General features: G+C 37.7%; 1 protein-coding gene across 1 annotated transcript in view; it reads left to right on the forward strand.

Moving 5' to 3' along the window:
• The window catches only part of PRKCQ (protein kinase C theta), a 189,767-nt gene that overhangs the window by 141,099 nt on the left and 21,307 nt on the right, over positions 1-27,361 (forward strand). Inside the window, exons 14-15 of the mRNA XM_027838577.1 lie at positions 10,861-10,999; positions 24,828-25,016. Of these exons, the coding sequence (XP_027694378.1) occupies positions 10,861-10,999; positions 24,828-25,016 (328 nt within the window). The remainder of the gene's footprint in view (positions 1-10,860; positions 11,000-24,827; positions 25,017-27,361) is intronic.

Genomic DNA, 27,361 nt, shown 5'->3' on the forward strand with positions numbered 1-27,361 from the left:
TAGTTAAATTTGATACGTTTGTCATGGTACCAGAAAAATGAAAAGGCAGCTGATGCACAAAGCATGTGTCCTAATAAAGTTTATGAAAGGATATAGGAACAGTTGGCTAGGACTCAGATAAAGAATTGAGAACAAAGGACACAGGTGCTAAAATTTTCTTCCAGGTACTTCTAGAGGAGAGAATGTGTTCTTATGTAGGCTATAAATAAAGTCAGAGGACCCAGGTACAAACTTACTATACCTATGTGGCCTTGGGCAAATCACATTCTACCTTCAGATTCTTCATCTGTAAAATGAAGGCGTTTGACAAGATGATGTCTGAGGTCCCTTCCAAATGCAAGTCTACCAACGATAAACCAACCACCTGGTGCCACAAAAGCCCCAGCATCCCCATATCAGTTTGGGAAACAGCAGCACAAAACAGGCATCTTACTTTCCTGAAGGTGTAAAGAAAAAGAGACTGTGTTCCCATTTCCAACACATATTGGTGACATCTCATCAGTTTCACCAATTCTGGGTCTTGCTTTGAACTTTCCAACATTATAGTTGGTGAGGATACATATTGTTATGTGTTGCCTCCATTCCCAAATCTATGCTATAGGGCAGCTAGTTGGTGCAATGGGTAGAGCACTGGGCCTGGAGTCAGAAAGACCTGAATTCAAATCCAGCGTCAGACACTTATTCGTTTTATGATGCTTAATAAGTCACTTAATGTCTGTTTGCCTTAGTTTCCTCAACTGGAAAATGGGGATAATAACAACACCCACTTCCCAGAGTTCTTATGAGAATCAAGATATAATTATAAAGCATTTAGCACAGTGCCTGGCACATACTCCTAGCTAATTGCTAGCTATCATCATCATCATCATCATTGTTATTATTGTTATGCTTTGAAACTGTAGGATCATAAGTTTAAAGCTGGAGGCCATTAGAGCTCATCCAGTCCAATGCCCTAATTTTTACAAAAAAGGAACTAAGACCCAAAGTGATTTGCCCATGGTCACACAGAGGTAGTAAATGGTAGATTTGAACTTAAAACCTTCCAATTCTAGACTCAGTATTCCTTCCAGTGTACCACTGGTTGAAGGGGCAAATACATGGGAGTAAAAAGAAGGTGCCAAGAGTCTGGCACATTCCACGGTCATTGGTGCAGTCTCTCTGGCATTGCCCTCTTTACATTCCCAGATAAAAGGGGCTTACCCTCTACACACATATCTCTTATCTCTAAAGCTGCATGCAGCCCAGTGGAAGTTTGGCCAAGAAACTAATAGCTGAATTTTACAAGGTTATCAAAAAGCCAAAAACCAAGGAACCATTAAGTTGATCCATTGCTTTAATGTATGACACCCAAACCAGACTTCAAATTTTAAACATGTTTTATGAATTAAGTAAGCAAGTAAATGTTCATTCAGGCATTTCATTCAATATTACATATACAGGGCTGTCTTGTACCTTTGAAATGAATCAGTAAGCAAATATTTTGGGGGTGGGGGGGAAGGGGCTAACAGCGGTGGGGAACCTGCAGCCTCGAGGCCACCTGTGGCCCTCTAGGTCCTCAAAGGCAACTCTTTGACTGAAGTGAAGTTTGAATTCAGTCAAAGGGATGTCCTTGAGGACCTAGAGGGCCACAGGTGGAGTCAAGGCTACAGGTTCCCCACCTCTGGCTAGAATATGTTTCCACATAAAATGTAGTCTATGATTCTCTTGTCTGCCAGTCTCCTAGAAACTTAACATTCGAAGAGAAATAGAACATGTATCCATGAAAAAGACATGCTAATCTGCAAAGCCTGGCCACATTAAGTAACACTTTATCATATGTATTTCTCAGATTCCCTTTGCATTGTAGTTATTTGTGTCAGTCCTATCTCCCCTATTATGTTGAAACGTCCATGAAGCCTGGGATATGGTCTTATGCCTCTGTGTCCCTCAGCACTTAGCATGGCGTTCTGCCCATAGTAAGTCATTAATAAGTGTCTTTGACCTAAATTGAAAACAACATATATAAGGAAGTAGAAAAGAACACAGTTTTAATTGAGTGCCTAAGTATTCAATAAGCAAAGCGGAAAAGGTCAAGAAGTAATCAGAATGGGGCTCATTAAATGGAAGAAAACTTCCTGGCACAAGTTAGTTTTTGGTAGAGGGAAGTTACTCCAGGTGGAAGATATTCAATTCAGTGCAACAAGAACTTATTAATTATAGATAGAATAAATGCAAAGGTACTATATTTAATGCTGAGAATATATAGATGAAATAATCCCTGCCCTCAAGAAGCTTACATTCTCCTGGAGGGAGGAGGAATAATATGCACAAGATTAGCAAAGTAATATAAAATCACCTACCTTGTGATGGTCAAATGAGATAACATTTGTAATGCTTTTGAAAAAGGTTATGTAAATGCTAGCTATTCTTATTGTATCAGTGGGGAAACCTGTGGCCTCGAGGCCACATATGGCCTTCTAGGTCCTTGGGTTCAGCCTTTTGACTGAGTCCAAGTTTTACAGAACAAATCCTTTTATTAAGGGGATTTGTTCTATGAAGTTTGGATTCAGTCAAAGGGCTGCACTCAAGGACCTAGAAAGCCACATGTGGCCTCAAGGCCACAGGTTCCCCATCCCTGACTCTTGATTTTTGTCCTGCCACTGGAATTCAGTGGCTCTGGAAGAGAGAGTAAGGCTGATGACTTTGCACAACTCTGCATCACTTAAATCCAATTCAATGGCAAATCAAGACATTACCTGTCACATTATGATGTCATTGGCCCTCTTTGAAAAACTAAGGGCAAATTGTTATTGTTATTATTGCAGAGTAATTTTAGAAAGAGAGGGAAGACATTAGGAAAGACTTTGTGTAGAAGGTGGTACCTGAGCTAGGTTTAAATCAGTGGTGTCAAATTCAAACAGAACTAGTGGCCACTAAACCTAATGTAAGGATCCCTGGGCTGCATATTGACTTAGAAAAACATATTCCATCTTCTGTTATAAACATTCTGTATTCTATTATAAAAATAAAACATTATCTGTCTTCTATTATATTTTTATTTATCTTGTCAAATATTTCCCAATTACATTTTAATCTGGTTCTGGACACGCTCAGAAGTGTGGCCTGCAGGCCCCATGTTTGACACTGCTGTCTTAAATGAAGGCAGGGATTCTAGGAGGGGGAGATTAGGAAGGAGTATATTCCAGGAATGGGTGGTGGAGGCAAGATAATATCATGTATGGGAAAAACCAACTTAAACAGAGAGTATGGCAAAGAGAGGAATAGGAAATGACGGAAAAGCTATGTGGAAGTCAAATTGCGAAGGGTTTTAAATGCCAAGCTAAGGATTTTGTATTTTACCCAAGAAGTAGTAGGAAGCCATTGATGATTTGGGGGTAGATGGTTAGCATGGACACATCTACATCTTTGGAACAACACTTTGTTAGCCACGTAGAAGATGAATTGGAGAGAGAGGAAAGCAGACTATGCATGAGCATTTTATTTATCACATTTATCCATAACCTTTTGATTCAGTGTCTTTCTCTGATGGCTAACCTTTATTTTTCTCCCCAGACACACTCAGTATTTAAAAACTAGACTGAGTTTTTACAGTCGAGAAGAGTAATAGACGTTCTTAGGCTAAAGCACAGAGGATATCTACATTTAGAACCAGCAGAATGTAGACTGTTGTCATGATATTGGATCTCCTGGCAGTCTTGGCAGAAAGGGAATGACAAGGGTCAACTCAATGTTCATGGCTTACATGATAATAAATAATGGCTGGGGTTGGGGAAGAAGGCTCATGAATACTCTCCTGCCATAGAATCCTGAATACCTAGGCATGATGCTCCTCTAACCATCAGAAATATCAGGATCCATCCACAGACCAAAAGTGTCTTTAAGCACATTCAGATATATTAGAAACATATGCATATGCATATTCACAAAAGAAACACAGATGAAGACCATACACAGGCAGTTATCCATAGCGGGAAAGATCCATTAGCAATTTTTTATGAATTACTATTCTACTCAGGACTCTTTTTTGAAGGAAAACTATTCTTTGCTTTAATTAAGATTTTATATCTTTGTAAGAGTCAATTTGAGAAAATATTTCCTAGATTTCTTCCTCTATTTTCAGTGTTTCAGAGATCTCTGATAGCCTCTGAGAATTTCCTGTGGCCAAAATAATTCATCACCCTAGATCCCATCTGGTGATGACCCTTTCTGACCTTATCTAACTTCAGACAACAAGCCATAGTCTATCATCAGGGCCATAGTTTCACTTGGTAGGACCTGGTAGAGCTTGCTCTTTGCTGGCCTCTTTCAAGCATCCAGGTCACCGCTCTGTCATAAGAAGATGCTAGAGTAGAAGCAGGATTGAAATTATCATTTGCTGTTGGAAATTTAAATGCATTCCCATTTGCTAATGAGCAATAAAAATTAATGAAAGCTAATTAAGAAACTTCTTGATGAGGGTGAGGAAAGTATAAAAGCTGGCTTGAAGCTTAACATCAAGAAAACTAAAATCTTGGCAACTGATCCCATTGCTTCATGGTAAATAGAAGAAAAAGAAATGGAAACAGTGTCAGATTTTATATTCGTGGGTTCAAAGATCACTGCAGACGGCAATTGCAGCCATGAAATTAAAGGACACTTGCTCCTTGGAAGGAAAACTATGGTAAATCTGCACGGCAAACTAAAAAGCAGAGATGTCACTCTGCTGACAAAAGTCCATATCGTCAAAGCTATGGTTTTTCCAGTATAGCAACGTACGGTTGTGAGAGTTGGACTTTAAAGAAAGCTGAGTGCCACAGAATTGACGCTTTCAAATTGTGGTACTGGATAAGACTTTTTAAAAGTCCCTCAGACAACAAGAAGGTCAAATCAGTCAATACTTAAAGAAATTAATTCAGGTTATTCACTAGAAAATCAAATACTGAATGTGAAGCTTAAATACTTTGGCTACATAATGAGAAGACGTGACTCACTGGAAAAGACGCTGATGTTGGGAAAGATTGAAGGCAAAATAAAAAGGGAATAGCAGAGGATGAGAGGGATAAATAAAACAATGAACATGAACTCAGACTTCAAGAGATGGTAGAGGGAGGACAGAAGGGCCTCGTGCGCTATAGGCCATAGGGTCATAAAGAATCAGACACAACTGAACGACTAAACAAAAGATTTCAGTTAAAATTGTCAAATGAGTTGACAGAACACCCTAATTAGTGAATTGGTGAATCGAGCAATAAACCTGGAGCCTGAAGACAAGGGCTTAAATACTTCTGATGGTTGCTAGCTGTGAGGCGAAGAGCAAACCACTTAATCTGTTTCCTCATTTGTAAAAATGCAGATAATACTTTTTATATCTATCTCACAAGGTTGTTGTATGGATGAAATGAGGTAATGTACTGGGTGCCCCAGAAGTCTTAGTACAGCTTTAACTCTAATAGCTAATTAAATATCAGCTGTTAAAGCTTGAAATTGCTAAGATTTCTGGAGCCACCCTGCCCATGTAAAGTACTGAATAAGCCTTAAAATGGTACATAAATGCCAGCTATTATTTTTATTAATTTCCTAAGTGATCTTCTCTGTTAAAATATTAGTTCTGGTCCTAAGTCATGATACAAGCAGAATATATTTTTATATATATATATATATATATATATATATATACACACATATACACACACACACATATATACACATATATATACATATATATGTGTATATACACACACACACATATACACATATATCCATACATACATATATATATAATATACATATATACTTATATATAAAGCTCATGAGAGCATTCTCTTTCACATGAGGGCTTCCAATTTCAGCCACATTTCAGTTGGGCCTGTTTCTCATCTTGCTGATCTACATCCATATCTCTCCAATTCATGTCCCACCATAATAGGAGTTCAGCTGCTGACAGATATTCCAGGTGCCAAATATTCCTACATCAACACTGGTTTGGTGCATACTGTAGTTAACAGAGACATGTGTGCATCTTCCACTGAGTGGAAACATGCATTAACAACCTATAGAGAAATACAAACACATACACACATGCCCTCTTCCACACGCATGACCTTTGGGACGTAATATTATTTCCCCTATAAGAATAATTATTTATATATTAAACATATATTAATTATATTATTTTATTATATATAATTTATTTTGCTGCATAGAGTGGCGGCACTCTATCCATCATGACACCTATATATATAAATTATATATTATGATGTATAATTAATATATACTGATTATACATTCTTTTTAATAGTTATATAATTATTAATAATAAATATACATTAAATATAAGAATAATAAGTAATATTATTTCCCCTAAAATGATGGAGTCATGAGTTTATGGAGTGCCATTCTCCTGGGAATATGAAGAATGTTCCTATTTATCCTTCCTCTTGACTAACAAAGGAACTGAGATTTACGGATTAGAGGTCAGAAAATCAGTTTTTATTTCTGACTCTCGTTGAGCTGTTCTGTGATCATCAAACCATCTCGTTGCTCTATGCCTCAGTTTCTAGGTTAATAGAGAGAATATGCTTTGTTATCCAAAGATTATCAGATATCTGAGAATGGCCTTAAGGTCTGCAAAGCACTTTATAGACATTGTTTCACTTAATCCTAACAGCCATGTAAGGGAGGCGCTCACTTTACAGATGAGGGAAATGAGGCTCTTTGTAAATGTTGTTGTTAAGTTGTCTGAATCCTGTCTGACTCTTCGTGACCCCATTTGGGGTTTTCTTGGCAAAGCTACTGGAATGGTTTGCCATTTCCTTCTCCAACTCATTTTACAGAGAAGGAAACTGAGGTAAATAGGGTTAAGTAACTTGCCCAAGGTCACACAGCTAGGAAGTGTCTGAGGCCAGATCCAAACTCAGAAAGATGAGTCTGACTCCAGTCCCAGCACTCTATCCACCATGACATCTAGCTTGGGCTTGTAAGAGGGGATTGGTTAATTCATTGCATTTACACGGACAGTGCCTGGCCCCATGCCTGATACATAAGAGATGCTTAATAAATACTTGTTGATCAATTGAGCATAGTCAACCAGCTGGTAGGTATCAGAGGCAGGATTTGAAACCAGGTCTTTCTGATTCAAAGTCTGGCAACCTCTACACAACACCATTCTGTGCTGACTTGGATGCAAAAAGTGGCATGACCATATATCACACAAGAAATACAACTAATGCCATTAAAGAGGGAAGGTTGAGTGATGCGGCAAGGCCTGGAGAAAGCTCCCCTCTGCACATGGAGTGGATCCCCTTAGAGAATTTATGGATCATTAGATCCTAGATTTAAAGTCAGAAAATCATCCAGTCTAACACTTTCATTGCACAGGGGCAAAAGATGAAGGCCAGAGAGGCTGAGTTACTTGGGCAAGGTCACACAGCTGGTAAGTGTCTACAGGGAGAGCCAAACCCAGGTCTTCCTCGGACTCCAGTCACAGCACTCTATCTATTCCACCACATGGTTGCAATCTAGACTACTGGAGGGGAAACTTACATGGCCAAAGTCAAGCTCCATTGTATTGGGGATCCAAGTATTCCTTCTTGCCACAATACCATGCTTAGGATAGGTTCTCAATAAATATGAACTGATGACTATATAAACGTGACTTTTTTCAAAGCACTACTGAAAAGAAAGCCTAGACCCATTACATTTATATTAAATAAACAATCCTTTTTTTTTGGCTTTCTTTCCTTTTGTTTTTTGTTTTAAATATTAAGAGAGTGAATCAGAGGATATGTAAGTAGTTTGTACCTGGCATATAAAATGACATAGTAAAAACCACATCCTCTTCATTCTCCTTCTGTTCCATTCTCAGACCTTTCTGCCTCCAACCAGAAAAGGCCACAAAACAGAATAAAGGTCCCCAGTTTAAGGTCCTAACCACACTGTGTTCAAGTCTTACATCATAGTACATCAGATTATAGATTTAGAGGTGGCAGGAGCCTTAGAGACCATTGAGCCCAACCCCTTTATTCTACAGATAAGGAAACTGAGGCGTAGAAAAATTAACTAATTTGTTCAAGGTCACTCAGCTAAGTAAGTGTTTGAACTCAATTCTGCCTAACACAAAGTAAATGCTTAATAAAGGCTGGTTGACTGACTCCAAGTCTAGTGCCCTAACTGTACCATGCTGCAGAGAAGGTAACAGCACTCAACCATTCCAGAACGGTTAGGGTAGGAAGCCACTTGTGATATGATGTGATTCAAATCATGTCGAAGTGCCTCATTTCCCCAAAGTAATCACCCTCAAGAGGCCTTCCATAATACCTGAGATTATGACATCCAAGGATTTAGAGCTATAAAGGACTTTAAAGATCATGTAGTACTACCCTCTCATTTAACAAATGAGAACAGTAAGATCTAGAGAATTGAAGTGGCTCACCCAAGATTACACCAACATTTGAACTCACTTTTTACTTTAACTCCATTTCACTTTCCATTATACCAAAAGGGTTCATCAGGGGCCACCACCTCCATGAAACACCTTCTCTGGCTCCCTAAGTCGTAAGTGATCCTCTGTCTTAGAATTTCTCTTGTCATTTTGTTTGGACCTCTCCCAAATATATGTGTGTATGTATATATGTCTATGTTTGTGTATATAAAACATTATCATATATTGTAGAATATAGAAATATATATAATATGTGTGTGTGTATATGTGTGTGTGTGTGTGTGTGTGTGTGTGTGTGTGTATACACACACAATAAGTAGTCAGGAGAGATCCAAACAAAACGGCAGGAGAACTTCTAAGAGAGAGGATTACTCATAACTATATATAGGGAACTACTGTTACTCAGTATATATAACTTGTAGTAAAATCGCTTTTGTTGTTAGGTTGTTTTTCAGTTGTATCCAACTCTCCATGACCCCATTTGGGTTTTGTTTTGTTTTGTTTTGTTTTGGCAAAAACACTCGAGTGGTTTGGCACGTTCTTCTCCAGCTCATTTTACAGTTAAGGAACTGAGGCAAGCAGAGTTAAGTGACTTGCCCAGGATCACACAACTATTAAGTGTCTGAGGCCAGATTTGAACTTATGAAGATGATTCTTCCTAATTTCAAACCCAGGTCTATATTTACTATACCACCTAGCTGCCCAAGTAAAATCACTACTTCAGGTTTATTCTTTCCTGAATATAAATGTGTTACCTGGAAAGGTAAAAGATTTACCTGTTAGTTAATATCCACTAATACATTGACATAGATTAACTTATTCCTAGAAAAGCACAAGGCCCCAAAGGGATAGAACACAGCACAAGTGCATTTTGATGAGGAAAATAAAAAGGGAAAACTCCAAAGCATAGACAGTTCCCTAGGTAAAGTCTAGAACAGGGGTGCAGAAGCTGCAGCCTCCAGGCCACATGTGGCTCTCCAGGTCCTCAAAAGCGGCCCTTTGACTGAACCCAAACCTCACAGAACAAATCTCTTTAATAAAAGGATTTGTTCTGTGAAACGTGGTCTCAGTCAAAAGATCACACCCAAGGACCTAGAAGTCCACAGGTTCCCCACCCCTGGTCTAGAAGAAAGGGGCACTGGGTTTCAATGGATGGCATGCATTGATTCATTTGTTCATTGTGTATATATGAAGCACTTATAGAGGCTTTACACTCTTATAAAAAGATAATTAAGTTAGAAGTCCTCTCTTCAAAGAGCGTATTTTAGGTATTTTAAGGAGATAAAATACAGATAATTATAATATAAAATAGAACATGATAACTTCATTTTATATTTAAAAGGAATAGTAAATTGTACGTAATAGATTTGAAATTTCATGTACAACATCTTTTTTCTATTCTACTATGTTATGGAAATGCTTGTTTTATTTCTTCAGTTCAGAATAAAATTTTAAAATATATAAAATAGAATTAAGTCCATAAGAAAAATCACAGCATACTATTAATTGAGGTTATTTCAGTTGGAGGAATCAGGGGAAGGCTTCATAGAACATTGGGTTGAAAATTTCAGTTGGCTCATGGCATAAGGATGCTCCATGTTGGAAGTGAGCAAGAGAGGGAAGCATAGAAAAAAATTCTGGTAAGGAAACACTGCCATCTTCTTCAGAACATCACCTCAAATCTGAGGTCTCCTCACCTCTCACCTGAACTATTGCAATATCCTCCTAACTGGGTTCCCTGCTTCCAGTCCCTTCCCTCTTCAATCAATTGTCCAAACAGCCGCCATATTTAAGAGTCCTAAAGTACAGATCTGACCATGTCATTCCCCTGCTCAAAATGATTAACTGACTCACTATTTACCCTAGGAGAAAATATAAACTCCTCTCATTTCACAGTACGGCCCCCACCAATCTTTCCAGGCCAATCTCCCTTTTTTACTTCTTATGTGTATTTTAGCCAAACTTATCTACGTTCTGTTCACCATACACTGTATTTCTCTCCCCTTCTACCTTTGCACAGGCTGTACCTACCTACCTACCTGCCTCTCTTTAACTATGCTTCATGAAATTGCTAGCCTCTTTCAAGGCTCCTCTCAAGAGTCATTTCCTACATGAGACCTTTCCTGACCTCCACCCATCTCTCCCTACAGCTGGTTGCACTCTCCCTCCCAAAATTACTATGTTTTTATCTTGCATATATTTTTTACTGGTTTATCTGTATAAATGCTATTTCCTTCAATACCCATAATGTAAGCTGTTTGTCTTTTTATCCTCAGCACCTGCACATAGTAGGCCCTTAACCAATGCTTGTTGCATCAGTCAGCATGATCCCATTTGTCATTCGCTAGTCCTGTTTTGGGACTAGCTGAACGACCTTGTTCAATGGTGATAACATAGCAGCTGAACTAAAAGCACACATTGCTTCTCCTTTTATTTTCCAGGGACCTGAAACTGGACAACATTCTGTTAGACAAGGACGGACACATCAAAATAGCTGATTTTGGCATGTGCAAGGAGAATATGTTCGGAGACATGAGGACAAGCACCTTCTGTGGAACCCCTGACTACATTGCTCCAGAGGTAAACAGCTCAGCAGCTACTGAGCATTCCCTTCCCAGAACACCTGTTCATTAGCTCAAGCACTGCCAATTTTCCTTCCTCTTAATATTGAAGATGGAAGGATTTGGGTTGTTTGGGCACAAAGCATATGAACTTTTATCTTCTCACAAAGCTTTGATATCAGTCCTCCCTAGAAATCATTTCAGCAGAACTTTTCCCATATCTTAATAAAGCTATTTCTTAGGGAGTTGTTACGAATCCTGCTTTATCCTTCAATACTTGTTCCCAGAATATGGCAGCCATTAGTTAGTGAAATGAACTAGAAAGGGAAACTGACAAGAAACCAAATGGAAAGTGGCTAAGTCTAGCTTTAAGCATACACTTTGAGTGATCAAAAACCTAATATATTTTTACAGTGTGCCCTTTTAAAAATATTTCAGTAATTTAAATTAAATGCAACAAATATTTCTTAGGTGCTTACTGTATACAAAGCTGTATACACAGTACCTGTGTGAGGTACTGGAAGAGATAAAAAGTTTTGTTAAGAGTCCCTTCAAACAGGAAGCGAATCAGTCAACAAATATTAACTGTGTTGTAGGGGGAAAAACATACACGATGATAATTATAATAAAGTACTTCAATAGATTTGTGATTTCCTCCTTCTAATGGTACAGAATGTGACATACCTGTGCTTTCTCAAACTATGAGAATTATCTTCCCATAAATCCTCTACAGGAGATGCACCCAATATATTGGAAGTCTTACTTTGGGTCTTACATTGAATGAATATCAATTAAATGTGTGGCCTGGCTATCAATTATCCTTCAATCTTGCCCCATGACCGGTCTACCTCCTTTTTCAGTCATACAGCTCTCTCATGATATTCTTTATGCCACTTCTTCCATATTATCTTCACTGGTAATATGTTGTTACCTACTCATGCACACCATATGCATCTCCACTGCCTTTTGGGTGACCCACAACTATAAATCTCCAGACTGGCATTTCCTAATTTTCAGTAATATAAGCATCACCTGAAGAATACAGTTGCTTATAAGATAGGAGAGGACATTGAGGTCACTGAAAGTACTGCATGATAGATGGAAGCAGGTAGGGAAGGCAGGAAAGGAAGGAAGGAAGGCAAGAAAGGAAGGAAAGAAGGCAGGAAAGGAAGGAAGGAAGGGAAAGAAGAAAAGACTTATTAGCCACTATGTACCAGTCACTGTTCCAAGTGCTTTACAAATATTATCTCATTTGATCCTTATAGCAACCCTGTGAGGTAGCTCCATCTTAGACATGAAGAAACTGAGGCAGGCAGAAATTAAGTGACTTGCCCAAGGTCAAACAACTAGTAAGTATCTGAGGACGGATTTGAACTCAGGTCTTCCTGACTTCAGGCCCAGTGTTACATCATGTTAACTGCCTACTCTCCTCACAATTAATTGTTGGGTCCAGTTCCTTTTCCATCCACAGTATTTGTTCAAGATAGGTGTGCTCATGTTTTACTGATGACATTTTGCTGACCACATTGAGCATGAAACATTGCAAAGTCTCCTACATTGTATTTTTTTAAATACACAAGAGCAAAGGTATGAAGCTCATGGACCAAAACTCTCTTAAATACCAGGACCAGGTTAAAATGTAATTGGGAAATATTTGACAAAATAAATAAAAATACAGTACAACATAGATAATGTTAATAGGTGGTTTTCTAAGTCAGCATGCAACCCGCAGACATCTTTATGTGTGGCCCTCAGTTCTGTTTGTCATGACTGCTCAAGAGTTTAACCTTACTATCCACCCAGAATAAACATAACAATAGTACATAATAATAATGACATGTATGATAACACAATGCAATTTTGCAAAACAAGATGTTTTGTAAGGTCAGGGATAGAAGGGGGTGTTTATTGACAGTGGAGAACATGAAGGCTTCGTAGAGGAAGTGCTATTTGAGTTGGGCAAAGGTGATGTTCCAGGCACAAGAAACATCATGAGCAAAAGCACATCAGTTAGAAGGTGCAGGTGTTTTCTAGCTACAGAGAGTGGTCTGGTATGTCTACAGCATATGCAGTATGTAGAGGAATAAAGCTTGAAAGGAAAGGTAACACCAGATTGTAGAAGGCCTTGAGTGTAAGGCAGTAGCATTTGAATTTTATTCAATGGGTAATAACAAAAAAAAAAACTGGAATGTTTTTTAGCAGAAAGGTGTTTTTTAATATTTTTGAGTTACTAGATATCTAAGTGTAACATCAGCTTTTCAGAAGGCTTCCCCAAAAAGACTATATATACTACTACTATGTCTTTGAGAAATAGAGAAATATTGGACAGTTACAGTTTAATTCACATTCTCTGGGGAATCTGTGAGGAGATTAGAATTTAACTGTCCTTTTCAAGAGATAGTTAACTATGATAGCAGAAGAGAGGATAAAGAAAAAGGACTAAGAAAACTTATTTCCTGAGAGAACTAAATATAACCATCAAGTCACAAAGAAACATAAAGAGAATTCTTGAAGAGATTTTAATAAGTATTCTTCGAGATCTGAACAGGACAGCTAGGTGGTACAGTAGATAGAACACTGGGCTTGGAATCAGGAAGACTCATCTTTATGAGTTCAAATCCGGACTCAGATACTTGCTAGCTATGTGACCCTGGGCAAATCTCTTAACCCTGTTTGCCTTGGTTCTTCATCTATAAAATGGGCTGGAGAAGGAAACAGCAGACTACTCCAGTACCTTTGCCAAGAAAACTCCAAATGGGGTCACAAAGAGTCAGACACAACAGAAAAAAAAAAAGCAAATGTTAGCTATTGTTGTTATTATAAGATTCAAAGAAAAGGTTTTTTTTTAAAGGATTTTCATACGCAGTTGGAAAAGACTCAGTAGGGGGAGGAGGAAGAGAGAGAGAGAAAAAGGAGGGAGAGAGATATGAATAAGAAAATTAGATGACAAGTAGAAGCTTTGTCCTTAGTGAAGAGTACAGATTAAAATAATAATAATGACAATTACAATCATGTTCTATTTGAAAAAGAACAATTATTAAGTGAGTTTAATAGTTTCTGCCTGTGGTAGTAGATGGAACACTGGTGACTTTGGAATCACAGCACCTGGTTTCAAATCTCAGCTCTGTTACTTTCACTATCATAAGTGTGACCGTGGGCAAGAGACATCAGCTCTGGGACTTAGTTTCCTCATCTGAAAAATAAGAGGGGTGGATCTTTGAGGTACCTTACAAATCTAAATCCATGATACAGTGATTCTTTCCAAAAGGACCAGATTTACCATTGACAGTGAGATTGGTTTTAAAAGGACTTCTGACCTTTCTGCAAAAATAACCTTAGGGGGCAGCTAGGTGGCACAGTGGATAGAGCACCGGCTCTGGAGTCAGGAGGACCTGAGTTCAAATGTGACCTCAGACACTTGATGCTTACTAGCTGTGTGATTCTGGTCACTTAACCCTAATTGCCTCTCCAAAAGAAAAAAAATAATAACCTTAGGCAAGGTTACTCAATCCAGCCAGGACAGTAGCAAGTACTCAGTGGACCTGCAATAAATGTTCATTGAAGGTTTTCACAACTGTGACCACCTAGGAAATTCAGATTCAAAACAAAATAAAACTCCTTTGCCTTGCATACTTATGTGAACCTAGCTTAAAATTACACAGCTTTACATTTTAAGCCTTCAAAATTTAAACTAAGTTCCACATCTGTTAAATAAATGACAAGTTTTAGCTTTTAAAAACTGTTGAATCAGATCAGCTCATTGATTTTGGTTCCCTGAGATTGGTAATGCACTCTTCATGTATGTTAGCATGTAGATATCAATGCATTTAAAACTTTACTCTTCTAAGAGTGTACAACAAGGGGGTGAGAAATGTCCCAGACCACAGTTCTCTAAACAATAGACATCTCTACACCCTCTCCCTTTCCATTGTTCTGTGTGCCACACTGACTATTGTAAACCCTTTCCATTCCATTCCACTCTCAGCATGTGATCCTTGGCTGCTAGTCATGCATAGTGGTTAAGGGTGCTGGATATGGAGTCAGGAAGACCCAAGTTCAAATCCAGCCTCAGACACTCACCAATTGTGTGACCCTGGGACAAGTCACTTAATCTCTCTCTTAGCCTCACATTCATCATCTGTAAAATGGGGGTAATAGTACCTACCTCATAGGGTTGTTATGAAGATCACAATGAGATGTCTATATAGTGCTTTGCAAACCTTGAAAAACTATATAAACATTAGTTACTACTGCTATTAGTAGTAGTAGTAGTAGTATATACATATTAATTTTATTAGCCATGTAATACATCAATATCTCTGCCCCTCATAACAAAATTTCTTTGTTTCTTCACTCATTCACTACATTTTCCGCCTCACCCCAAGGGTCTCAAAAGTGTCTCCTTTTTTACTTCCTACCTATAGGACTTTACAACATCAATTATTCCTTACCTCTCCTAAATCTTCAACTTTTCCTCCTTTGGCATATGAACTTAAATCTTCAATGTTAAAGAAAAAAAAAAGAATAAGAACTTTCCCTCAGTCTTGCTACCCCACTGAACTACTGGCCTAAATCTGTCTTTTCCTCTGAAAATTAGATTGGACTAGAAGAGCAATTCTCAAACTGTTTGGTCTCAAAGCTCCTTTATACTCAAAAAACGTCTTGAGAACCCTTCCAAAGAGCTTACGCTTATATTAGGGACAGACAGAGATAAAGAGAGAGAGAAAGTAAAGATGGGGGGGGGGAGAGAGAGAGAGAGAGAGATTAAGTATATCAGAAACTAAAATGTCTTAGTATTATTATGAAAATAGTTTTGATTTGCAAGGTCAAACCTTCTGAACCTTCTGAAAGATTCTCAGGGACCGTCGGGGTCCCTGAACCACACTTTGAGACCACTAAATTGAATATGTGATCATCCAGAAGAATGTAAAGCTCTTTAGAGTCAGGAACTATTTTTATTTTTGTCTTTGTACCCTTGGCACCTTGCACATAGTAAGCATATACTAAATGCCAGTTGGATTAGATGACCACCAAGATTTCTTCTAGCTCTCACTACCAGACTTCCTGAAATGATGGTACTCCACTGGAAGATGTTTCTTCGCCATCCACTCACCCCTTAATCATCTGTGCCCCTCATATCCATTGCCATCTCAACTCACTGAAACCTCTTAATCACCAAATCTAGTGGCTTTCTCAAAATCCTTGTCCTCCCTAACTTTGATGCATCAGTTCACACTTCAGACCATGGGCTTTCTACCCTTGGTTTCCATGACATTCTTGGTTTTCCTCCTGCCTTTCTGGTTGATTACTGTTTCTCAGATTCCACTGATGCCTTATTTCTCTTGCCAACCTTTAAACACAGGTATTCCTCAAGGTTCTATTACTGGTCACCTTCTCTGCTCTTTCTATACATTTTCCCTTTTGTGATTTTCACTTATTCTCCAACTTCAACTAGGATCTACAAGCGAATGACTTCAAAATCTATGTCTCTTGCCTAATTTCTAGTCCCCATTCGTGATCAGCTGCTGGATACCTCCAACTGTATGCCCAACCTGATACCTCAAACTCCACATGTTCAAAGTGAAACTCATCTTGTGTCCCCACCCCAAAAGAAGCTCCTTATGACTTCTCATGTTTCTGTCAAGTGCGTGATCTTTTCAGTCACCCAGGCACAAAATTCAAATCATCTTCACTCCTGCCCCTATCATTTTCTCTCCCCTTTCCATTCCCATCACCCTCTCAGGCTTTTGTCACTCTCACCTGGCCTACTATAGCAATTTTCCAATTATTTTCCCCACTTTAGCTCCTCTACCAATCCAATCTATACACACTGCTTCCAAAATAATCTTACTAATGCATTGCTCCGACACCAGTCCCCTACTCCAAAAAAAAAAGCCCTTCAAGGGGTTCCCATTGCCCATAGAATGAAATCTATATTTCAATTTGCCATTCCAGTCTCAACTTCCATTATTTCTCCTACCATACCCTTATTTCAGATTGCTTATTGCTCCCCCTACCCCCTTGCCTTTCTCCCCTGTACACATTCACTTATACTTTTCCCTTTACCTTGAATGCCCCCCACACCTCCTTAGTCTCTGCCTACCCAAGTTTTATGCCATCATTCAGTGCCCAACTAAAACCTCACCTTTTTTGCCTGATGTCTCTAAGCCTAAAGTGATCACACTCATCTATGACCTTCCATAGCATGTTGTTATATTTCTCTAATGATTTGTCTTATTCTGCCTTGGATTATATTAATGAATATAAATGTTTTTAATATCTCTTTGAAGGCAGTAAAACTTATCATGTTTAGGTGCCTTGCAGTGAGTAGATGCCTGATTAATATTTATTAGATTGAATTGTCAAAGACCAAACCCTCAGAGCTATTTTGAGTTTCAATATGCAGGATTACAAATAAAATTGATTGATGTGTGAGGGGGCTAAGGCAAGGGATTATAGCCAGGTTGTAAGATCAAGATAGGATTTTACTTTTAAAAAAATTGAAAGCCAACTACAGTCAAATAAAAGTGATGCCAGCCCACTGAGCAAAGGGTCAAGGAAGCCATCTGGCAAGCACAGAGAGCCATCAAAGGACTACTCAAACCATGCAACAGGCTTTTGGAAGAAAAATAACTGCATTTCTGAGATATTCCAGATATGATATGTGAACCCTCTCAGTTCTCCCCAAAGCCAGGGAACATTTTCATTAACCCTGGTTGACTATAAAACTCAGTCAAACCTGTCAAGAAAACTTGTACAGCATTCGATTTCTTTGATATTGACAACAAAAATACCACACCTTGGGATGCCCATCAATTGGGGAATGGCTAAACAAGTGGTGCTATAGGTTCGTGATAGAATACTAATGTGCTGTAAGATACGAGCTCGTTGATTTTAGAAAAACATGAAAAGACTTACACGAAATAATGAAGAGCGAAATGAGCAGAACTAAGAGAATGTTGTATACAGTTAACAGCAATATTGTTTTAAGAACAACGTTGAGTGACTAACTCATTTTGAGTATTATAAATATTCAAATCAGCTACAAAGGATCTATGAAGGAAGATGCTATCTTCCCCCCAGAGAAAAGAACTGATAAATAGAAGTATGTATAGTATGGTTCTACATATACACATATATACATATGTATTTGTATCTAATGGTAGCCATCTCTAGGATGGGGTGGGAAGGGAGGGGAAAAAATATAAAAAGTGCACAGCAAAGAATAAAAGAAAATTTGGAAGGAAGCTTAGAAAGCAAATAGCTTTGAAAACCATGTGTAGTCCTTATTATATAGTTTTTTAAAAAGTAAACTGAAATATAAATTTGTGGTTTTATAGTAAATCTTCTTTTTATGTTGTGCTATATAGCTGGAAATGTTCTTTTTTTGGTCTTTATGTATTTAAGTTCAAAATGAATAATAAATAAATAAAAGCTTTAAAAAAGCAATTCAAAGAAAGCACAGCAAATAAAATGTCATTTTATTATCTTGCCCAAAGTTTATATATAATTTTTCTTTTATCAAAATAAAAATAACTTTTACCAAAAAAAACCACACTTTATATTTTCTTGTCACAGTCACAGAATCTCAGAGTTGAAAATTATTTTAAAGCCTACATAGTCCAACTTAGACCTGAAAAATAATTCTCCCTATAACATCCCCTATAACTGGAGAATGAGCTTCTCCTTGAAGAGCTCCAGGGAGGAGGGGTCCCTTATACACCAGATGCTACCTGTTCCAAGCTCTCTAATAGGTTAGGAAGTTTTTCTGATATCAAAACAAAATCAGCTTTTCTGAAAACTTTGCTGATTGCCCTGTACTCTGGTAAGACAAAATAATACTAATCTCTCTTTTTTGTGACATCTCTTTGAATTGGTGACAACAGCTGTTTGTTAGGGGGTAGCTTGATAATGGCTTCAGAATCAGAGAACATGAGTTCACGTCTTAGCTTTGCTACTTACCACTACCTGCAGGAACTTGACCTTGAGTGAGTTAGTTAATTGCTCTGGTCTTCAAAGGTCCCTATCGGTAAAATGAGTTGGATTAGCTAGCCCTTAAGGTGCCTTTCAGCTCCATACCCCAGTTCATTCATACCCTTCTTTCCTAGGCTAAACTGTCCCAATTCTATTAATCAGTACCTATATCGCATGATCTCCAGTCCCCTCTCCAGCCTAGTTAATCCCCTCCCACCTCTGCCATGACCGCAGTCCAGCTTGTCAATGTCCTTCCTAAAACATGAGCAAAGACACTACCATCCTTCCGGTTTCCCAGGTTTGTAACCTCATTTCGTCCTCGACTATTCACTCTCACACCATGTATCCCATGCTTGTCAAATCTTCTTATTTCTACCTCCATAACATGTCTTCCATGTTCCTTCCTCTCCACATGGTTGTCACCAAACCAGGCTCTCATCACCTCTCATTTGAACTACTGAATCTCCTCCAGCATGGTCTCTTAATTCATTCCATCCTTTGCACAACCATCAGAGTGCTTTTCCCAGAGCACAGGTCTGATTATGTCACCTCCTCTGCTCAGTAAACTCCAGTAACTCCTTGTTACCTTCAAGATCAACTCTATCTTTGGCCCCATTCAGCCTTTTCAGCCATCTCATTCCTCCCCTTTATACACTCTCTAGGCTAGCCAAACTGGCCTTCTTACTATTCAGCACATCCTCCATCCCCAATGTCTGTGCCTTGGCACTGGATAAATAAATTTATGTATAAAATAACTAATTTCATTAAGAAAAAAAGATCTGGGAGGTTTGGCGGATTAGTAGTCCACTGGTTAGATGGAATCTACTCCTCCTTTGATTGTGCCTCTTTGTACACTTGGTTTTCTTCAAGATTTGGCTTGAGTACCACCATCTACAGGTGACCTTTCCATCTACCCACCCCCTTCTAGTGTCTTCCTTGCAGAAGTTTACCTTATATCTGCTTTCTGTGAATGCATATATAAATATATATGTGTGTATATATGTATGTATATATTTACATAGTGAATTCCCCTTTAGAATATAAGCTCCTTGAGGACAGGTACATTTTATTTTATTTTTGTCTTTGTGTTCCCAGCATCCAACATGGTGCCTGGAACATAAATGCTTAATAAATGATTGAGTAATTGATAATATTCCAAATGTACTTTAAGTAGGAAGAGGAAAGCAGGACTAACACTTCCTTTTCTATGGCTCCTTTGTCACTCTTAAATGCAATTTAAAATCACATTGGTTTTTTTGGCTCCTGTAGTGTTGACTCATATTGAACTACCAATCTACTAAGTCTCCCAGATTCTTTTCTCATACATGAAATTTTTTATTTCATATGTAGTTATTTCTCTATGCCTCCCCCATCCTGTACTTACACAATTAATTCCTTGAGTTCAGAGGTGATACTTTAAGCTTATTACTACTAAATTTCATTTTATTTAATGTAGCCCATCATTCTACCTTATTAAATTCTTTTTCGTATTTGTCATCCAATGTATTAGCTACGTGTCTAATCTTCATGTCAACTCGAAATAAGACAAGAATGCCTTCAAAATAATCATTTATAAAATATTAAATGGAAAAGAGCCAAAGATAAATCCTTGGGGTGCTCCCCTAGAGGCCTCTTCCCAAGATGACATCATGCCATTAATCAATGACTATTCTTTGGATCCATTCATTTAGCCAGTTCTGGATTCACACAGCTGCACTGTTATCTAGTCTATACCTTTCCTGCTTGTCCACAAGCCTACAATTAGAAATTTTGTCAAATGTTCTGCTGAAATATCAGTAAATTATATCTACAACATTATCCTCATCTAGTAACATGGTCCAAAATTTTTTTTAAAGTTTGTTTTTTTTTTAAAGGGGAAATGGGGGCAGCTAGGGGGCATAGTGGATAGAGCACCAGCCCTGAAGTCAGGAGGACCTGAGTTCAAATCCAGCCTCATATCAAACACTTGACACTTATTAGCTATGTGACCCTGGGCAAGTCACTGAACCCCAATTGCCCAAAAAACAAAACAAAACAAAAAAAGGGGGAATGAAGTGATTCTGAAATGGCCTATTCTTAATGAATCCATGCTAGCTTTTAATAATCACTGCTTCCCTTTCTCAAAATAGCCCGAAATTTTGCCAAGAATTGACATCAAGCTCACTGGCCTGTAGTTTGGTGATTTCTCCCTTTTTTTAAATGAAAATTTGTTGATGTCATTCAGTCATCTAAGTCATGTCCAACTCTTCATGACCCCATTTGGGATTTCCTTGGCAAAGATACTGGAGTTGTTTGCTGTTTCCTTCTCCAGCTTATTTTACAAATGATCAACTGAGGTAAACAGGGTTAAGTGACTTTTCCAGGGTCACACAGCTAGTAAGTACATCTGAGGCCAGATTTGAACTCAGGAAAATGAGTCCTTCTGACTTCCAATCTGGCACTCTATTCACTGTAATACCTAGCTGCCCATCACTATTTTTTTTCACATCTCTCTTCTTCTCTATAATTTTTTCTTTTTTTCTGAAGTATTTTTATTTTAAAATAAAATTTCTTGATAATTTTTGTACTCATAAGGCCTGAATTTCTTTGTGTATGTCTTCCTCTACCACTCCCAAAAAGCCACCCTATATAAGAATCATAAATGTCACTCAGCAATCATATGCACCAGGTTCTTTAGATCCATGAATATAGTTTGTCCAGGCCTTGTAACTTGAGTTCATTGAGAGCAGTTAAGTGTTCTCATTCTATCTCTTCATTTACCTTAGGTTTTATCTCTGTTTATCATTTTTTATCTTTCCCAGTTCAAAGATCACTCTCCTTAGCAGAGAAAATAGAAGCAAAATTAAAGTTGATTAGTTTTGCCCTTACTCTGAGAAATGGTTCCATCCACTGTTTAATCTATGTTAGATTAACAGAATCTAGTTTCCCAAAGTGATCAGGAAAAAAGGAAAAGAACATACATGTTTGAAAATATTTATAGCAACTCTCTTTGTGGTGACAAAGAATTGGAATTTGTGGGGATGCCCATCAATTGGGAAATGACTTGACAAGCTGTGATATACGATTGTGATGGAATACTACTGCACTGTAACAAATGATGAGCAGGTTGATTTTAGGAAAACATGGAAAGACTTACATAAAATGAGGAAGAATGAAATGAGCAGAACCAAGAGAACATTATATATACTAATAGCAATATTATTCAAAGAGTAACTGTGAATGACTAAGCTATTCTGAGTTATATGAATATTCAAATCAACTACAAAGGACTTATGAAGGAAGATGCTATCCACCTCCAGAGAAAAAAATGATATATGAAAAGTATGTATTGAGTAGTTTCACATATGTAGCTTTGTCAAATGTTGGCCATTTCTAGTGCGGGGTTGGGAGGGAGGGAGAGAAACAGCTTGGAACTCAGATGTAACAAAAATAAAATATTTTTTGAAAAGACAAAAAAAAACCAGAATTTGTTATCCCAACATAGCTTTTAAAAAAATCCTTTTTTGTTGCCCTTTACCTCACTTTTTGAGTTTACTTATAAGGAAACTGAGGTTTAGAGAAATTCAGAAGCTTATTTGTAACCCACAATTAGCATCAGAATTTGGATTCAAATCTAGATCTCCTACACCAAGTCTAGGGTCCTTACTGCTAGAACATACAACCCCTCTCATAAAATCACCACAAGAGCAATAAACTTTCATTTATGTAAGTTATATAAGTCTTTATGATTACAAAAAAGGAAAAATCTTACATATACACATTATTGCATTTAATCCTCACAACAACAGTGTAAGGTAGGTAGTTCAAGAACTATTCTGATTTTACAATATGTGGAAACAAATTCAGTATTAAGCATTTTGCCCAAGGTCATGCCAGGTGATGACGGAGCCAAGGTCTTAGACTCTGAAGGCCATCCAGGCCAACAACATCATCTTACAGATGAAGAACTGAGACACCCATAGATCAAGTGACTTGCACAAGTTTATACAGGTAGTAACAAGAAAAAGAAAAACTTGAACTTATATCATCTTCTGATCCTAAATTCCATTGTTGGGAACTTAGTGCCTAGCATAGTCCTTTGTACACGGTAAGCACTTCATACATTTTTATTACACTGAATTGAATTAAACCACCTTTAACAAATCCTCTATTCTTTCCACTACCTGTTTTGAGATCAAACATATACATTGTGGTGTCCTGAGATATTATCTTTAATAAATACAGGAAAACTGAGATTATCTACTCATTTAATTGTTCTCTTCAAGGTCAACTGGAAAGCATCTCTCCATTGTTATTTATATACCCCATAATTTCAATTTCTCAGAGTTTGTGGTAGCATCACTGAAAGGAAATCGTATACAAGGTATACTAATGGTGTAGGGGATAGAGCACTAGGGCCTGGAGTAAGGAAGGCCTGAGTTCAAATCCAGCTTCAGACACTTACCAGCTGTGTGACCCTGGGCAAGTCATTTAAGCCTGTTTGCCTCAGTTTCCTCATCTGTAAAAATGAACTGGAGAAGGAAATGGTAAAACACTCCAGTAAGTCTGCCAAGAAAATCCCAAAATGGAATTTTGGGGAAGGAATTGGACACAACTGAAATGACTTAATGACAACGAAGTACTATCTAGATATATTTTGCCCCTACATTCTCAAAGATTTGGGACCATTATGTAGCTAGCATTCATAAAGTTCTTTAAGATTTGCAAAGTACTTCACACATATTATTTTATCTTCACAACTGCCCTTGGAGGTAGATGATATCATCATCCCTATAATACATATGAGAAAGCTGAGGGAGGCAGAAGTTAAATGACTTGCCCAGGGTAACACTGCTAGTAAGTATCTAAGACTCAATTTGAACTCAGGTCTTCCTGACTACAGGTGAAGTGCTTTATCAACTGTCCCTCCTACCTGCCTAGTGAATTAAATTCAATATGAGTCAAAAAGTATAATTCAGCCACTCAAAAAGTTAATTTTAGATTGAATTGTTATTAGACTGAATTATTATGTTAGACTTATTATAATTAGACTGAATAATTTAAACTGAATTCTTATTATCATTATTATAGTAATTATAGTAATAATATTGTATAAATATAATATTATAGTAATAATAGCTCATATTTATATAGTGCTTTTCAGTTTATAAAGACTATTACTAACTGGGAAGAACTCCAAGATGATCATTATCAACCCTATTTTATAAATAAAGAAACCAGGGTCACATGGGTCAATTGATTTGCTGGTAGTCATGTAGGAAACAGAAATGAAAAGTGGGGATAGAATCTACAAGTTCTGATTTCCAAATCAATTACCCTTTCCATTCCTTCATGCTCTCTCTCCTATTAATTGAAATATGTAGAACAAGGGAGGTAGTCAGTCAATGGACTACATTTGGAAGGCTGTGTTCAGTTCTGGGTACTATGATTTAGGGAAATATTGATCAGGTAGATTATGTCCAGGGAAGGAAAGTGAGGATAGTAAAAGACCTACAAAGCATGTCATCTAAGGAGTAATTGAACATAGAGAACATAATGCTAAGTTTTCTTCAATTAATTGAAAACCTGTCACGTGAAAGAGGAATTATTAGACTTATTCTGTGTGATTCCAGAAAACAAATGTGTCTTGGAAGCAGATTTTATCTTAATAAAGTGAGAGCTGTCCAAAAGTAAAATGAGATGCCTCAGTAGGTAGTGAGCTCCCCCAACACTAGAATATTCAAAAAGAGGCTGCATCCTTCAGGAGTATCACAGAAAGAATCCCTTGCATTGGGCGGGAGATTAGAGTAGATGATGATTCATTTCCTTTTCCACGCTAAAATTCAATAATTCTATAATATGCTTTTGTGATTCTATTCCTTGTGATCATACAGATCTTGCTGGGTCAGAAATACAACACTTCTGTGGACTGGTGGTCCTTTGGTGTCCTCCTCTATGAGATGCTAATTGGTCAGTCACCTTTCCATGGCCAAGATGAGGAAGAGCTCTTCCATTCTATTCGAATGGACAACCCCTTATACCCAAATTGGCTTCAGAAGGATGCCAAGGATCTTTTAGTAAAGGTAAGACATCAAATCAAAAGAAGAAATCCTTGAGCATTTTTCATGTTTGAGATTAGATTTTTGACTGTTGACCCTTTCATTTTAATACACTCCCCCTTCACATCTCTTCCTACTGGCTTCCTTGACTTAAAGTCCCAACTAAAATCCCATCTTCAACAGGAAGCCTTTCCCAATCCCTCTTAAGTTCTAATGCCTTCTCCCTTTTAATAATTTCCTACTTATCCTGTATAAAGCTTGTTTGTATGTATTTGTTTGTGTGTTGTCTACTACGTTAGATTGTAAGCTTCTTGAGGGCAAGAACTCTCTTTTGCCTCTTTTTGTATCCCCAGTGCTTAGCACAATAGCTGGCACATAGTAGACACTTAATAAATGATTATTGACTAAGATGGAAAGCTCAATTGGAATAAGAAGTTAGAAAGTTACCCTTATTTGAAAAAAAATCAAAAAAACTTTTATTAAGCACCTATTGTATACTAAGTATTATACTAGAAGAAAGGGATGTAAAGATGAAAAATGACAGTCCCTTCCCTTAAATAGTTTATAGTCAAATAAGGAGGATACAGCTGTACATAAATAAGTATTATATGAAAAAAGAGGATGATAAAAGCAAAGGAAAAGTTCAGACAAAGCAACCTAACCAAGGATCATCTATGGCTAGAGGGGCATATCAGGCATGCCATCTCCCATGCACTGACTCTCCCCCATGTCTGGAATGCTCTCCCCTCTCACCCTTTGTAACCTGAAGATTCAACTCAATCTTCTCCAGGACATCTTTCCAGGTACAGCAACTTCCTCGTCCCTTCCCCTGAATTTTGCTTTTATTTACAACAGAAAAGACCTTGCATGTATATAGTCATTTCCATGTTATCTCTTTGTTAGAATGTGAGCTCTTTGGAGGGATTGGAGGGGAGGAGTACAATATCCTCTGGTTTTCTTTGCTTCCCCAGCTCTTAGCACATTGTTGGGCCTGGAGTCAGGAAAACTCATTTTCCTGAGTTCAAATCTGACCTCAGACACTTACTAGCTACCCTGGGCAAGTTACTTAAATCTTGTTTGCCTCATTTTCCTCATCTGTAAAATGAGCTGAAGAAAGAAATGGCAAACCACTCCAGTATCTTTGCCAAGAAAACCCCAAATGGGTCATGAAGAGTCAGACTCAACTGAAAGGATTCAACAACAAAGCAACAAAATGCTTATTGACTGACTGACTAAGCCTTTGTTAGCCTGGAAATAAGAATAGATAAAGTAGAATTATAACCTGGTTTCTTACTCTTTGCATGGTGCCTTGCACTTAATAAATGCCTGAATTGAATTTGTAAATACAAAAATAGCACCAGCCTAAATAATGTTTTTCACCAAGAGTAAAGAAAATACTGTTAGAATTATTGGAAATAAAATTATATCTGCATTGTTTCCTATTTGCAAAACACAGCTCAAAACTTGTCCTGGATGCTTGAAATTCTTTTGGGACTTCACCTCTCTTTGGGAAGTCAAGACACTGGATTTGAGGAATCCTGCATTCTCCTTTCTGCCGAAGTCCCAGATCAAGCTTTAGGGAACCAGGGAACAAACAGTCCATCTCTATGGGTGGTAAATCATAGGCAACACTGAACAAACGAAAGTTCACTGGATTTTAAGCAGAGAAGCTGGATTTAAATCATTTCTCTAATCTAACACTTAGCACATAGTAGGCACTTAATAAATGTTGATTGAGGATGATGACAATATGTGCTACCTGGGTGACTTTGGCTAAAACCATCTTCCTTGCCTTCCATTTCCCCATCTGTATAAGGGGATCAGGCTACCTAGCCTTTAAGATCCCTACGACAAATTTGGAGAACAGAACCAAATCTATTCCTAAATGAATAATTAGGTCTTTTTTTAAAGAGCCTGAAAATACTATAAACCAAAATTCAAGGACAGTGTATTATTTAAAAAAAAAAAAACAATTTTTTTTTTCACTCAGAAGACCTGAATGTGAGTCTCAGATTCACCATAATTTAACCTCTCTGCGTCTCGGCTTCTTCCTCTACAAAATAAGCATGATAATACTTGCGATATCCAGCCCCTGGGGTTATTGTGAAGATCAAATCAAATCAGATAATGTATATAAAGTTTTGTAGCTATAAACACTATGGTAATGAGCTGTTATTGTTACTATTAACTGATAAAACAGCAAAATTCCAGTCACATAAAATAAGCTACCAGAATGTGAAAGGCGAGTAGTCCTTTTTTTTGCATTGAAATACATAGACATTAATCCAAGCCCTGTTTTCAGCCCAGTTTATACATGGTTCCCTGGGTGATAGTGAGAAAGAGCCAACCCAGCATGAGCCCTGGGCACC

This window comes from Vombatus ursinus, unplaced genomic scaffold (genome assembly GCF_900497805.2).
Source record: "Vombatus ursinus unplaced genomic scaffold, bare-nosed wombat genome assembly UNPS02014830.1, whole genome shotgun sequence".
NCBI classification, from domain to species: domain Eukaryota; kingdom Metazoa; phylum Chordata; class Mammalia; order Diprotodontia; family Vombatidae; genus Vombatus; species Vombatus ursinus.